This window comes from Planococcus citri, chromosome 2, assembly GCF_950023065.1.
Source record: "Planococcus citri chromosome 2, ihPlaCitr1.1, whole genome shotgun sequence".
NCBI lineage: Eukaryota > Metazoa > Arthropoda > Insecta > Hemiptera > Pseudococcidae > Planococcus > Planococcus citri.
In genome coordinates this window covers 37,361,959-37,378,939 of record NC_088678.1, presented here as the reverse complement: position 1 = coordinate 37,378,939, position 16,981 = coordinate 37,361,959, and the positions used below count along the sequence as shown (strand labels likewise).

At 33.7% G+C, this 16,981-nt stretch overlaps 1 protein-coding gene across 2 annotated transcripts in view; it reads left to right on the top strand.

Annotated features, from left to right (window-relative positions):
- Positions 1 to 16,981, top strand: part of LOC135835650 (synaptogenesis protein syg-2-like) — a 494,360-nt gene that overhangs the window by 242,156 nt on the left and 235,223 nt on the right. For both annotated transcript variants that reach the window (XM_065350008.1, XM_065350007.1), the window contains exon 2: positions 6,267 to 6,399. In XM_065350008.1, coding sequence (XP_065206080.1) covers positions 6,281 to 6,399 — 119 coding nt within the window. In that variant the 5' untranslated portion in view covers positions 6,267 to 6,280. The remainder of the gene's footprint in view (positions 1 to 6,266; positions 6,400 to 16,981) is intronic.

Here is a 16,981-nt window from a genome sequence, read left to right as displayed (position 1 = left end):
AACCAGAATGAACTTCAACTGCTCCCATTTTCTCTCCTTCTTTAACTAGATTCTAACGAGAAAAGACACAAAAAAAACCAAACAAACACGTAAACATGGTTGGTAAATCAAGGAAATAATGAAACCCCATTCTTTCGATTCAATTACATGTCAAACGATCACTTGACACAAAGCGTATCGTGGGAACAAATAAATATCACAAAACATGCTCGGTCCGAAGATAAATTAAAACCGCAATGGATAATTACCAAGTAGAGCATAAGTTCGACGAACTCTTTACTGGGCTTTGGTTTATAAATTCGATCTGTCTAAAGTTGCTTTGTAAAAACTCCGCCGTTGAACAAAGCTGGTCAAAAGTTACGAATAAATGAAAAAACTTGTAACGATGGAAAAAAATTGGAAAATTTTTTAATTTGTTAATTCAACGGGAAAAAAATTTTACTAAATGGGGAAAAAACTCGAACACGAGTTTAAATATCGAAAAAAAATCTTCCGATGGAATAAATGCCTAAGAAAAAAGCCTAATATAAATTTTTGTAAATTTCAATCATTTTTTTTATATTTAAGTTGGGTAATAGCCGACATCGAGTTTTTAACAACTTTGTTAGAAATTTTTAAAACAAAATCAATAAAGCTAATAACCTTATACTATCGCTCATCTTGTTTTATTATATAACTTCAAAACAACATAATAAGTATAAAAATTAAAAGAAAAAATTCTCAATTTCGTTTAGTTACAATATTAGTACCCACACCGAAGAGATAAAGTGCGAAAAAAAACCCACACCGACATAAAATCCATTTCACCGATAAACTATACAGCAAGAAAAACAAAACGAGTAATCAGATAAAAACACGGCAATTACTAGGCGATGTCTCGAAAGAAGAAGAAAAAAGGTGCACCGCAACATCAACCCTTCAGTCCGAGTTAATTACTCTCGCGACGGTGTTTAAAAACAATCGCGATATTAATAACCCTTAGCAGAGAGCTTTACTTGGCATGGTGTTCTGAAAACTTAACCAATGTCGTGTTGTATATAGTACACATTACCGGCGAATTCAACAGCAGCCACATTGAAGTAGATGATGGTGGGGAGGGGGAGGGGTAGGGGAAGCAGGGGACGATTGACCTATAGATAAAACTATCATCTGCGGAACGATTTTTTCTCTTTAGTAAGCCTCTTAACGAACGCGTTCGCTAAAAAAATCCATAAAAGGACCAATTTAGTTCAGATGAAAAGAACTGATATGGGTGTGTGCTCTTTCTAAAGTCCGAAAAAAGCGGACGTACGAGGAAAAAAAGCACCAACCGAGAACGAATTACCTAAGTAAAACTTATCCTCTATTAAGATAATGTACTTATAAAGGAGCATTTTTCAAAAAGGAAACAACAAAATGTGTGCAGAGTAGATCGCCATCGTTGAACTGAGATAAGCTACGGATTCTCGCTGGTTTCTCTCCCTGCGTTCTTTTTTTCTTTATAATAGCTACACGATGATTAAGAAATTATCTAGTTCCTGAAGGAAGAAGTAAATAGGCAACTTATTTGACACCACTTTATTTTACACGTTTGCAGATTCATCTACTCTAAAAAGAGTACAAATTAAAAGATCTGTCCAAAGTTTATTCCACGGTGATTGTGCTCAAAAATACATATTTTCCCATTCAGAAGTGGTCCTCAAAACAAGATGCAACTTTGAATACGATCCAAACTGAATTTTTATAGTTGCCCAAATCACATATTTCAAGATTTTATGGCTACTTTCTGATATACTTACGTATTCGAGTCAAAAAATACCCTTTTTCTGGAGCATGTCGAGAATCGTCCTCAAAACGTGAGAGTACTTTGAATATGGCTCAAGTTGGAAATTCCCAGAGTCAAAAGTGGTCCTCAGAACATCATGGAAGTTGGAATATGCGACTGTGAATTCGAGTAAAAGACCACAAATGATTCATTACCAGACCAAATTTTTTTTTTTTTTTTGGTGTTTATAATTACAAGATTATTACACCCGTAAGGGGGGGTTAGATTTGGTTTGTGAGGTTGATGTTTTTTATTAGGGAGATGAATTTTTGAATTTCTGAGGGTTCGTCAGGGATAGTAGGTGGGTTTTCTTGTATCTGTAGTGTAAGTCTGTTTTGTTTTAGTTGGGGACAGTTGAAAAGTATGTGCGTTGGATGGATGTGGGTTCGTTTCTGCAAAATTGGCATGAGGGTTTTGGTTCTTTTTGGTATAAGTGGTTATGAGTAATTTTTGTGTGGCCTATTCTTAGTCTAGTAATCAGGATTTCTTCTTTTCTATTCAGGTGGCCTAGATTTTTCCAGGGGTGGGTAGTTTTTTTTATGTTGGAAGAGTTTGTTTGAAGTTTGTTGTGACCAAAAGTTCTGCCAGTTAGTAAATGTGTTGTGAGTGATTAGAGATTTAATGTCATCAGGAGTGAGGGTGGTAAGAGGGGAGGGGGCAGCGGCTGTTTTTGCTAATCTATCAACAGTTTCGTTTCCAGTGATATTTATGTGGCTGGGAACATACGTTCCAATAGAAAACATAAAATGCTCTAAAAAGTCCTCAAACTTCCTAAAAAACGTCGATTTTTAAAGAAAAATTTCAAAAAAAATTTTCCTTTATAATTGCCAAAAAAACCTGTTTACTTATTGTCAGAATAATCATGACGTTTTTTATTGAAATGACCGAAAACTTGTTTTTTTTTTCTGTTGGCGAAACTGTACTAAAAACTTTTTTTTATGGTCAAAATTTCCCTTTTGAGATGGTTTTAAGTAAATATAATGTACTTACTTTTTTTTTGCCAAAATTGCTAAAAATTCTGCTTTTTTGTAAAAATTGTTAAAAAGAACCATGTTTGCCAGAATTTTTGAAAAAGGAACCGGTTTTGTTTAAAAATAAAAACCACGAAGAAGTCTTGTTTTTTTTTTGGTTAAACATTTTTTTGCAGAAAAATTTTTTTTGCGGTCAAAATTTCCAGAAAGTCTTGCTTTTTTTGGTTACAAAAAAATCTGTTTTTTTTTGTCAATCCTTCCACAAAAATCTGTTTTTTTTTATCAGAATTACTAAAAAACTTACTTTTTTGAAAATATTGTCACAAAAAGACTGTTTTTTGTCAAAACTGCTAAAAAAATTTTTTTTGATCAAAATTGTCAGAAAGTTCACTTTTTTTTTGTTAAAATTCCAAAAAGACCTGTTTGTTTCTTCTCATAATTTGCCTAAAAGTCTTACTTTTCATTTTCCAACACTTCAAAAATCCTATCTACTTTTTGTGTCAAAATTGCAGAGAATATTAGGTTTTTTTTGTCAAAGTTGCATAAAAGTCTCCTTTCATCATGTACTAAAATTGTGAGAAATTTTTTCATTTGGAATTTAACTTATGGGGGGGGGGAGGATCATTCGAGGGAATGGTCGTTCGAAAAATATCAGTTTGAGAAGTAGGATTCGAGAATTCATTTGTCAGAAAAAAACCAGGTTCAAGAAAAATTAATTCTGGAAAATGGTCACTCGAGTTAGAGAAAATCAATATCGAGGGACTGTCCCAGAATCTCTCAAAAATATTCCAGTTTTATTTATTCGAAAGTTTTTTTTTTTCAAAAAGTACAACAAAATTAATGAATTTAGGCCAAATTCTCGCCAATTGAGTGAGATCTCTTTGATACCACTTTTATAACCTTGATTTCTATGGAAAAATGAAAGAAAATACTCTTTGGAATGACCTCGATTTCCTTATGACGTCAAATTCCAACTTTTAGGCGATTTTTTTTTCACTTCGTCCTAAAACACACAATGTTTTCAACTTGGAAAAAAATCATTTATTAACATTTCTCCAACATGAAAATTCCCTTTAAAAAAATCTCGAACGACGTAAATTCGTGAAAAAATTTCAATTAAAAATCTCCGGCTGAAAAGAATTTCTTATATTTTGCCTCCGTCGTCGTCTCGCATCCTACGTAGGGGAGCAAAATACACGAGGAAAAATATGCGCAAAAATACCTTGACATTTTGTCGGTTGATTTTTTACCGTTTATTTAGCCAAAGAAAGAAGGAAAAAAAATACAACAGAGAAAGCTCCGAGAAGAACGTAATAATTTAATGTAACGCTAAGAATTCTCTATAGAATTATAACACCCCGACTTGCCCCCGTTCGTCAGCCTCGTAGACGACAAATGCGCGCCAACATACACACCCTGTGCTGTAGAACGCGAGAGAAAAAAACACCACTAACCAAAGAAAGCCACATTTTTTCGTTTTTCTCCAACTCGGTTCAATAATGTTGCTCGTATTTAACGTACTACAAAACTTTTTATACGGCGAAACTTAAATTAAGTGAAATGCTCATCTCAATTACGTTTTATCCTGTATCTAAGCATTCTATCGAACTCCCCAAATCTCCAAAGCGCTCATAATGCCCGTTCGTCGATATATAGCACACTAACACCTAGCCCGACCCGGCCCTTTTCGCACACTCTTTCTCTATCTTAGATATATACTCGCACACTATCACACATTTCCCAAAAGTAACCGATATCCTTATTCTTTATCTGGATTATTTCGACAAAAAAAAAAAAACTGTACACCCATTTTGTTACATTTTCACACGGAATAAAGAGTCGATATAACGTCCGAAGCAAAAAAGGATGATAAGATTTTCTCGTTTTATTTTTTAAGAACTTACAAAGAGGGCATTATTTTGCGCCATCATCCGTCTTAACACGTTTTTTTTTTCGTTCCTTCTTTTCTACTTTTTTTTTTTTGCTTCGTAGTATTTTTCGACTAGGTGCAAAAATGCACGTTTTTTTTACGTAAGTGCACATTAGTCAATTTCAGGGTGTAAGGTTTTTCCGGGAGGGGGGGGAGTATTTTTTGTGATGAGTAAATATTTTCATACGTTTCGGTAATGAAAGTGCATTTTTTTTTACAAATTTTTATTCTCAAGTTCTTATTTCGTTTCAAAATATTTTGCAAGAAATTTTTTTTTGGCCTCTATTTACAAAAACAAGTTTTGTATAAATAATTTCAAATGAAAAAAATTGAAATTTCATTTTTGGGACTATATTTGAGTTCTTGAGAATCAAATTGTTGGGAGGGGGATGCATGAAAACGACTCATCATGGCTGTTTTTCAACTGCTTCATTTCAATACATACTATCGGTAATTTGTGGGGTGTAAAAAACAATTCGATAGAGGAGGAGTGAAAATCGTTACAAGTAATTTAATTTGTGCAAGTGTTGAATAAAGTTGAAGCGAAAACCAGGAGAACGGTCTATGAAAGATGAACAGTGTTCTGTACGTGAGGAGAGGAAAAGGGAAACCAGTAAAATTCTCAATGAAATTTCGAACTAAATAATTGTGTACCTATCTCTTCGCTATAAATTCAGTTTGGTCTCATATTGCAAACCGTAAATTGAAACTAAGCTTGACGCAGCGTAACACAAAACGGATTAATTACTAGCGCTTAAACAATATATCAATCATTTCAGCAGCTCTTTTAAAGGCGTATGCAGTATGCGTGTGTGTACAAATGTGTGCTGTACGAGGTACCTACTCGTAAAATATACAATATGTAGCTCACGATATTTCATTGAGGTCTACATTTGGTTGCATGTAGTAATATCTTTCGTTTATAGATTTTTTGACAAAATAAATGCCTATTTGTATCTCCTCCGTGGAAGCATAATTTCAACGATGGCTCGAAATTTTCTCGTTGAGAATTTTGGATTTTTTAATAAAGAAACATTGATATTTAAACCCTCATGAAACGAGTCATTTATTTCTAGAATTAGACCTGTGTTAAGACAAGTTATTTGCTGGTCTAGCTGAGACATTGTTACAAAGTGCAGAGAGACGAAAGTATGTGACACTGTTCAAAATATTGTTTTCACTTGACTGCAAACAGAATGGGATTAGAAGAAATTGCAATTCAGAGTAAAAGGATTTCTTTTCACTTTAGCTGAAAGGTAATTTAAGGCAATTTTTCAGTTTAATGGAAAGGTTGCAATTTTCACTATTGTTGTAAATGCTGTGTCCTGTACGTACGTATGTTTTTGCAAGATCTTGGCTCCAACTTTATGTGTCTGAGAGTACGTAGGCTACTGCGTGCAATGACTTCAATTTTTTTGGCTGTCTAATATGATGAATGGGTCACGATGAGGTCACGTGCTTCTGTAGGCAGTGAAGGACTCATCAATGACGAATTTTTAACGACTCCCTTATTTTTGTAGTTTTTTTTTCGATGTGACTAATGCAATGTTTATTTTTGCAGCGCCCATTGTATCCATGGAGGCGGTCGAAGGACGCAGTGTGCAGTTACCATGTGACGTATCATCGCCAAATCCTGCCGATAAAGTTTATATGGTGTTCTGGTTCAAAGCTGATACAGGAATACCATTGTATAGGTGAGTGATTACCATTTTTTTTTTGGTGAATTTTCTAGCTCAATTGAAAAATATCCCTTTTAATTCTTATAGGTATGTAGTGAGAAAGATTAGCTAGGTTTTTTTGACAGATTCATCAGCTTATGTTCTGATCTGTAGTAAAAATTTGAGAATGTATCCTTAAAATGACAGCGAGCGTTCACCAAAGCTTGTTGATGATATTTTCAGTTTTTACTCTTTTTAGTAATATTGTGCAGTAATTTACGAAATGCAACGGAGTTTTTGTCCTCTTTCAAAGACGTTTTATTCGATGTTAAAGAAATCGGAAAATCAACGTGTCGATGGGTTTTTTGATAAGTTGAAAGAAGCGGTTTACATAATATTATTTTTACGTTCGACATTCAAAAATTCTGAGTTTGTATTTTTTCTAATTCAATTTCGTTCTTTTCTCCTTCCCAAATTATTTGAAAAAGATTCTTCGTGGTTGTGTTGTGTATGTTTTATTCCTTATCGATCATTAACGTTCGTACAGAACAAGTATGAACTCTTATGGTACAACTTATTTTACTTCATTTTTCAAAGGAATTGCTTTCATCTCTCTTTAATACTGGCGAATTTACTATCAACTTCGACTGTTTGTTAAGAAAAAATATGAAATGAATGATTGTGTACATGAAAATAAGCGACATTCTCTGAAAACTCCCTTCATCGTCATCTTCAGTATATTTGTTACCATTCTAGTTACATTTCATTCGAACTTGAATAAATTGAAAAATTTTACCTTTATTTATTTTGGCGAATTTGTTGATGAAAATTTATTGAAAAAAATAAACGAAAAACGGATGCTACTGATAAGAAAGAAGTTTTCGGAAATATGGCAACATTGGTGAACGATCTCTGTCATTTTAAGGGTACCCTAAAAATTTGGCAGGTATGCTTCACAAACAAACTTTATTCAGTAGGTACAAGTTATGGATTAAAAATTGAAGAGGTGATGGAAATGGATATTTAGTCATATTCTGCGAGTGAGTAAAGGGCTGTGATAAGAAACTTTGGCTATATAGAGGCGAGCGGGTTCTGCGCCAGGAATGAAAGACTGATCCTACAACTGCCTTACAACGAGCAGGAAAGAGCAAGGACTGTTTTACGTTATTTTCCTCGTGTTTGAAAAGTAATCTTTCATAGGGTGTCCATCCTCTGGAAAACCTAGGAGAGGATTTTATCAAATAATCGGTAATTATGTGAAACGTTGGATTTTACTTTATTCTTTGCCAAAAAAATGTTACTTACTTCGCTCGATAATTTTCCAAGGATATGGTAACACTTCTTCTCCACTCCACACACATTCAAGTGTGTTGATGCGTTGCACTTTGTTTTGAATATCACCAATTTCAGGAATGTTTTTAGAGCTGTGTTCAATTCAATATTTACGTTACTATAAATAATAAATAAGAAGCTGTAAACGACCCCCCTCCCCCGCGTGAAACTTTCTGATTTTTTTCCTTAATTGCGGTAAAAGTCCTGTTTTTTTCAAAATTTCCAAAAAGTACTGTTTTTGTCAAAAATTGTCAAAAAGTCCTAATTTTTCCAAAATTGTTCAAAATTCATGAATTTTGTCAGAATTAATAGTCAAGAAATTCTAGCATACATAAAATCCTGTTTTTTGAATTGAAAAAATCGATGTTCTGCCAAAATTGCCGAAAGAAGTCTGGTTTTCTGTCGAAATTTCCAGAAAATCCCATTTTTTGTCTAAATTATCAAAAAGTCTTAATTTTTTCAAAGAGATTTCCTTTTTTTTGCCAAAATAGTAAAAAGTATCTTGTTTTTTTGTCAAAATTATCAAAAAGTTTCGTTTTGTGCAAAGACAGTCAGAAAGCCTTTTCTTCCTAAAATTGCTTAAAAGTCCTGGTTTTTGCCAAAATTGTCTAAAATTCTTCTTTTCGTCAAAATTTCCAAGAAAATCCTGGTTTTTGGAAAAAGTTTCGAAGAGATTCGTTTCGACTCTGAGTCGATCAAATTGTCAAAAAGTCCTGTTTTCTGTTTATGTAAAAAAAAAATCAGTTTTTAGTACAAATTGTCAAAAAGCCATAATTTTGGTTGGAAAGTTTTGTATATTGTGAAAGAGTCTCAAAATCTTGGCAAAATTGTAAAAAAAGTCCTGATTTTTACCAAAATTTTCAAATAGTCTTACTTTTTGTCACGAAGGCCCTTTTTCCTTAAACTGCCACAAAAATTCTGTTTTTTTTCTATGTACCTATTTCAAAAAAGTTCAGGTTTTTGACAGTGCAGCCAGATTTGTTTTTTTCATTTCCTCGATCAATTTTTGCATTGTTCCTAATTTTCTATTCACTTTTTTTTTCATTTCTTCCAGTTCTCAGTTTCAATATTTAGCCTTTTTCTAACGATAATTTTATTACTTTTCGTGTACCTATAGCAACGTGAAGGGTGTGTTTGAGTTGAGGATGGTATTTTATTGAGAGTTCTGATAATAAATGCTGACCAGAAAGGTGGGCGGGTTCTGCACCAGGAATAAAAAAAATAGTCTTTTAACTGCTTTGGAACAGACAAAAGTGCAAAGGGGTCATTTTTTCTCCTTTCTCTTTTAGGAAAGGAATCCTTGAGAGATTGAAAATGTTCTCCGACTCGCTCTTTCTTCTTCGCTTTCTTCAACACGAATTCTATTTTTTCACTATTTTTTAGATAAGTCCCAATTTTTCAGAATAGTCCAGAAATAACTTTTTAAATAGGACACCCTGTGTGTATCTAAGCTTTACCAATGGTTAAAAAAATTGGTAAACGATTAGAAACCGTGTTTAGCTCTAAGTAAACGATATGAAGGAGGTCGCCAATAATAAACTCATAAAAAAAAAGATGAAATTACAGGAACGCGATGAGATACATAAATTGTAAATTGAGACCAATATGGTAGTTTTACGATTGACCAAGCGTAATTGAACGTATTACTTTTGACTGTCGAGAGCGAATAAGCCACCATACGGGTATTCACATAATATCTCGTATTTCGCGTACGTACTGCTACTGTGTATACATAAAATCAACAAATCAATTAGGTAAATAATAAACGACGTTTTTAACGTAGAAAATATTGTTAGTTAGTTTTTATACGTTTACCATAGGTACGAGTATATACGAGTACAAATACATATGAGAATTTTAAAAGAGCTATAATTTTAGTCAAATCGTGCAAGCTCGATGACGACCATATGGTTTAATTTCAATTCGATATTTATTTTTTGGACGATATCGTGACCATACGCTGGACAGTTTACATTTCGCTTCCAAGTACCCAGCGATGCATTAACGATAAACGTACGCCCTAAAACTGAACACGATAATGAACGCGTTTAAATATATGGGGGATGGGATGCGACGAGGTAGCAGCAAAATAAATATAGGGACAAGGTGAAGCTCTAAAAGGGATATTCAAAGGTCACTTCTGCATCTTTGGCCAGCTACGTGTAGGTATAAAATTAGAAAGTGTTCTTTTATTATACGCAGTATGTATCTTCGGCATCGAAGCACGTGTTTATTTGACAATAGATTGGTAGCGTAGATGGCTTTATGGAGCGAAGGCGCCCCTTTTACGAGGAATTTTATGTTAGGTTTGGTTTTCATCTGTTTGTATAGCGTTTCCCTCTTGTTTCTATTTTCCTTGCATGTTTTTCTTCTTTTTATTACGATATGTGCGTACACAGATGATATGATAATTTTCAAAGAGATATAAAATTGGCAGATTTCTCCGATATTGAAATTTTTCAGCTCGAATATGCGTGTAAAAGGTTGTAAAAAAACGTGTACGAATTTTACGGTTGATTATTTTGTTTGCTGAAAAAAGGTGTTTTGTTTTATGCGAAAATAAAAACAAATAGAAGCTGTTTTTTATTGAAGCAACTTTATTATCGACGACGCTTTTGTCAACGGGTATTTTTTTAAAAAGAATTTCGAACAGAAGTCTTAAATAAAGTAATAGGTGCTGAAGTTGTCTGGTTAATTTATTTGGCCACTTTGTTCAGTTCACATTACACTATAGCTATCAACTCATACAACAGAACATGTTCTTTTCTTTTTCAAATTTTTTCAGATCAAGACGTTTAGGAATATCATATAATTCCAGCCAAATTTTATATGGCAATGCTATAGTGTAATTTTCGATTTGTGGTAAATTTTTTAAAATCTCTCGAAATAATCAGTGAACCTCAGCAAATTTTTAAAAATTGAGATTTCTTCAAAGTTTTGCCCAATGAAGTTGGAACGCTGTAATTTAATTTCAAAGTACTGAGTCCATTATAAGTGATTTAAAATCGTTCTGGAACCTCCAGCCATAGTTATAAAGTAAAGTTTAGTTTTCCAACTTCATTGGGTAAAATTTTAGGGAAATTTCAATTTTCAAAAATATTTTGAAGGTTTCAAAAGTGCTCAAAACTGTTCAAAACCGATTCCAATCAATTTATAGGATCGAACGTGAGGTAGGTATCTGCCTAATTTTAGCTTTATAGGTCAATTTGGTGGAATTTTGATTTTTTCATAATTTCCAATCTTTGATTTTCGAAAATTCACCAAAACACAAAAATTTTCTTTTTTTTTCATTCGTGTCAAAGGTTTGGTTCTCAAAACTCAACAAAAACTTGGATATGATTTAAATTGAAGATTTCCAGAGTTATAAACGCTCAATTGAACATTTCTAGATTTTCGATTATTTTGGTTTGTTAGATATTTTTTGTTTTGAATAATACTTGAGGCTCAAAAATACAATTTCTCTCACCAATTTCTCAAGTGGGCCTCAAAACGTGATAAAACCTTAAATATGATCTAAATTGAAGGTTCCCTGAATTGTACGCGTTCATTCGAACATTTCGAGATTTCAGATTTTTTGATTTGCTTTTGTTATTGTTGTTGTTGTTTTCAAAAATGTGGAGCTCAAAAATACAATTTTTTCTCACAAATGTCTATAGGAGCCTCAAAACATGATGATAGGTGAGATATTACATGAATGAAAGATTTCTAGAATCCCACGAGTTGTAATATTCCATTTTTATCATTTCACAGTCTTCTCAAAAATGCTCCTACCCCACTAAAATGCTTTTTTAAAGCACTGGAATAAAAATTAGTCTTCAAACAAAACCTGATCTGATCGAATTTGAAATTCGACTAAAACGACATCATCCTGATTAATTCAATGCCATTTTGATTTTACCTCCAATTTATGCCATTTTTGGTCTATTTTTCTGACCCCCCCCCCCCCCCATATGAAACTTTGAATTTTTCGACGGTACAGCTTAAATTTATTCCAATGCTATTCTATGGGCCACAAGGTCTACTGACAAAGTCAGTAAATAATATGCCAGAGGTTCCTTTGTTAGTTGAGTTGTACTGGAGTTGAATTTTCTGATATATAGCTATCGGTAAAAGCTGAACGAATATTATCAGAATTTTCACTGCTCATTCGTTTCATACATTTGTAGAAATCTGATTTTAAAAATGACGTCAACAAAGTAATCAATACATCATTGTATTGATTGAAATATAAATATTCACATTGTCGAAATTTCCCTCGGATATCACATACCTCGAATAGTTTTTTGAACATTTTTTTTTTACTTTTCATTATATTTTGTCAGGGAAAAAACACGTAGGGTTCACTCGAAGCAAACACTGGATATTATATTGAAAACAAAAGTGTATAAAAATAACATTGGTTCCTTTTTTTCATAACTCGAGTACCTAGAAAATAAAGAGAATTTTGTGAGGGAAAAAGATGGCCATGGCCGAGGAATAGAGTAAAAATGCTATTCGGTAAGTTGATTGGACATGAACATGTTGATGGATAATGGGCATGGACGACGACGACGACCTGGTAATGGAATGTGAAACATGAACGACGATCGAGGTACTTTCTCCCCTTTATTTTTCAAAGAATCATTGAAGCATTACACCTCAGTAATCAAATTTACTACCATGGTGAATACAAGTATATCTAATGCAGTTGGTAGGTACTAGATACGTAAATAGACAAGTGCATGCATAGGTATATGCGTATGTAGAGTGTATACTTTTGATCACGAGTGGCATGGTTTTTAATTGTAGGTGTAAAGACCTGACTCGTGATATTTTTGTAATTTAAATTGAAAAAAGAATACAGGAGGATAATAATAAATGTGGAATTTTCCAAATCAGGGCTGTTGCGTAAAATTTTCCCGATTTTTATCCCATATGAGAGAACGAACATGTAAAGATATCGCGTGTTTTTCAAAGTTGAAAAAATTCTACTCGTTGGTTGAAAATTTAATATAGGATTTTTTTCTTTCACTCTTCTTTTTAGTGCAGAAAAATAAATAAAACGCAGCTCAGACGGTATTGGTCTGGTGCTTCGTTGAACACGCTCCTTTAAATTCATATTATTAAGGATTAAAATTAGACGAGAATATGAAATATTAATAACACCACGAGCACGACGATCGAGGTATCCTGCATTTCGATATATTCCGACGACGACGTGTATTTGTTTCAGTATCAATACTCTTATACATACACGTATAGCTCTATAGTTCGTTTTAATATAATTTTTTTCGTGCATGTACTTACTATATAGAAAAACGAAAAAAAAAAAAAAAATAGATAGAAGAAGAAGAGAGACGAAAAGAAAACATCGACTCGTATAAAAGAAGAAATTCAATTTCTATAATTAAAGTCGCTCAAGCCAACGAATGTTTCAACCAGTAATGTTTTAAAATTATAGGCTTGATTAAAATACGTGCACCAGCTGCGGTAGTTGTTCGTTTTATTACGTCTCCATTTTTTCTTCTATTTTTCTTCTCTTCTCAAAATCACAAGATTAAAAGCGCATAATTAAATTTTTTTAATCCCGAAAAGAAAATGAAAAATTAAAATTTCTCTATTTTTAATCCGTCATTTTTGCCAGCTTGCAAGGCTAACAGCAATTTGGCAAACGGTGAACGTCGCGAGTTGTACTATTTGTTTGGGTTTTGTAAAGAATAAACGGAAGAGCAAGAGCACGGATGAAAAAAATCAACAGACGGGATGTTTTACGAGATTTTACAGGGGAGAAAAAGTATTATACATAGTAAAATACTCGGAAAATGTTTGAGATTTCCGAACACTCGAAAAGAAAATCTTCTTAATTCTTGGTATGCTGAGGGAAGACGATAGAGGCAGTCTAAAATCGACATAACATAAATCCTTCTTTTAGTTTTAAAGAAGTTGTGCGTGTGCATTATCTTCGATGAAGTTCCATCTTATGTATAAGGCGAACACTTGGCCGGGTAGTCTGGTAAACTTAAAAGTTAACTTGGTAGTTTGTTTTGCGGTAGATTAAAAGTTTGCTTTTGCACCATGTTCCACATCATTCATGGAAAGCAAAAAAAAAAACCATTTCACTCGTTCTATTTGATTCGAAGGTGCGAGGGGAAATTAGAGTGTTGTATTTTAGTATACATACAACAGAGAGTAGTAGATTTTAACGTGTAAAATTTGGACTTGATTCGTGCCTCATTTACATATCAACGCGTTTTAGAAATTAAATTTTAATTTCAGGTTGTGTTGTAGGTATTTTCGTATGTTTGAGTTTATTGCTGGCGCACAAATGTGAAGCGATTTATCGATACAGTGTGCGTGATTTTTATTAGGTTATCGGTTCCACTATGTAAAAGGGACCGCAACAAAAAAAGGGGTGATTAAATAACGAGTATATGGGTTGCCTTCAACTTTGATCTTGTATTCGCACGTGTTTTATAATACCTGTGTTACGACCGGAGAAATGTTTAATTTTTAATCGTCACCCGTTCGTTTTATCGTTTCTGTCGTCAATTTTATTTTATTTTTTGTTTACACGTTCTCTGAAAAATTATCTTTGTTTGTATTCAAGGACAGCAAATTATATTTTATGATGCTTGTCGGTGACTTTGGAATTTCGAAAATCCAAAAGTAACCTTTATTTTAAGTGTAGAGAAAAAACATTGTAGGGTTTGAATGTAAAATGTAAAATTGCATTTGTATTCGTGGTTCTGCTTTGATGGAACTTTTATTGAATTTTACAGTGAGACTCGAGTGGAAAATTGGTGACTGCGACTACTCTGAGTGTTTGGTACATATTTTAAAATTTGAAAGCTAAATTTTGAAACATTTTTTAATATTTGAAAAATTTACTCGAATTTTGGTACAAAAATTAATTTATTCTGATTAGATTCCTTCGTGTTTTTGTAGGCCATTTATTAAAAAGTAAAAATGAATAGACATTCGAACTCAGCACCCAAAAAGTGGTAATAATCAATATCCCCCCCCCCCACATTTCTGTAATTTTTCGAATTTTTCACTGAAACTGAAAGGTTGAATCCAAGAAAATTTCTTGGATTCAACCTTTATATTTACCTAATATAAATGGATGTCAAGTCTTCTCTCCAAGGAAAGTTTCAAATCATGGACATGGGTTTTTTACTATGTCTACTCACCCAATAAGTAAGAAAACCGCAATCTTTTTAGTCCCAGTTCCCTCAGGGGCCGGGTGGGGGCTTCAATTATTTTCACATTGTCTCGAGGTACTCAACTTCTACAGAGCATGCCTCAAAAGCTATGATACTTTGATCAAAACTGTTTTCACAGTTTGAAAAGACCTTACATTTTGAACTTTTTGAGCATTTTGAAATTTTCAAAAGTTGAAAGTTGAACTTTCAAATTAAAAGTTCAAATTTAAAAATGACGCTGTAAGTGGGAGTTACCATTTAAAAATTCTGAAAAAATTTCCATAGATGTACCTTTTGATCCTTTTTCGAAATATTCAATTTTCGAGATGGGATCTGTTGATGGAGGGGGTCAGCACCCCCTCACCCTAATTTGGGCAAAACTTTCAAAAAAAAACTGGGGCATGTGATATATTTAATTGTATGTTTTTGGTGACGCTGAACACGAATATGACGTTAGATTTTTGATTGGACCCCATCCACAGTCCCCAGCACCTTCCCAAATGGGGTAAAAGTTCAAAAAGGTGTTTTGTTCGTGCGACACTTGGAATAGTATGTTTTTGGTGACTCTGAACAGGAATATGACGTCAGATTTTTGATTGGACTTCATCCACGGCCCCCAAAACCTCCCCTAAGGGGGTAAAAGTTGAAAAAAATGGTTTCATTTGTGTGACATATGAAATGTTTTGGATAGGTCGTCTGCCTGCCTGCGTGGCCTGGCCTTGTAAGGTCATTGACCTGTCTGTGTGGCCTCTTAAGGATACTGACCTACCTATCTAGTCTTCCATGGTCGTCTGTCTGCCTGTCTAGCCTCTCGAGGTTGCCTGCGTGCTTGTCTAACTTTCCAATAAGGTCGTGTATGTCTGCTTATCTGTCCTCTCAAGGTCATTGACCCATGTGTCTTTACTCTCGAGGTCGCTGACCTACCTGTCTGGCCTCTCAAAATCGTCCATCTGCCTGTCTATGGCCTCCAAGGCCATTGACCCGTCTGTCTGACCTTTGCAAATTTTTGTTTGTTTTCGAATACGTCGAGCACGAATTCGATCTTGGTTTTTAATGGGACCTCTGGTGCTTTGTGCTGCTCCCAGCTGAAATTTAAACGCACAGTCCAAAAGTGCGACTCGTCGAATATTATGTTTTTGAAAGTGCTGGACAAAATTTTCAATTAGATTCATTTAAAGCCCCGACTACCCACGACTGGTTGAAAAATTATTTAGAATTCGAAATGGCTCGTCTTTCAATAACATCGAGCGCAAAAATAGCCTTGAACTTGAGATTACATCCATCAAAAACTTTGGATAATAGCAAAAAAATGTCATTATACAGTATCACCGTGCCACAGATTCGCAATCAAATAAAACTACTTGTGGCCAACTTGTGAATAATTTGATAAAAATTACATAAAATTTCACGTACGTACCTATTCGCGATTCTCGTTTCGATAATTTCTTAAATCTTTTATTCATAAAGGTAAGAACCAGAGCAAATTACCAACATCTCGAATACAAGCAACCCACGCAACTTACAGTGAAATTTTTGCAACCAAAAAATCACGTTTTTCTCATTTTCAAATAGGAAATTAAAATTTAATGATCTCTCGCAATCGGAGCAAGAGAAATGGACTAAAAGAAAAGTTCAACTTGAAAATGAGAGGCATAGAAAACGCTGAAAAATAAAATAAAAAAAATAAACCGACCGTTAGGGAAAATTCCATTAGTATTGCTAGCAAAAAATATAATTTCAGCTAAACAACATTCCAACGGCTGGTGTAGTATGCTTAGCAAGTATTATACAATTTTAAACAGCCTGATATATGGGGAGTTCTTTACTCTATTATTATTTTATTTTTATCGATGTTTACCATAATGTTTTTTTTTTTCATTCTCGGAATGCGACTCGTCAAAATAACGAATTGAAACGTTGATTAAATGAGAATACGTTTTGATTACTTTTCTTATACCTACCTACTACTTTCAGAGGTAATTTGATAAAAGACAGACGATCATTGTATTGACCACTTGTAAACAGTTCGCCTTGCCCCTCTCTTTTCAGTTCTTCAAAGTACAAATTCATCCATGAAGTCACAAACCAAAAATTCATCTCCGAGA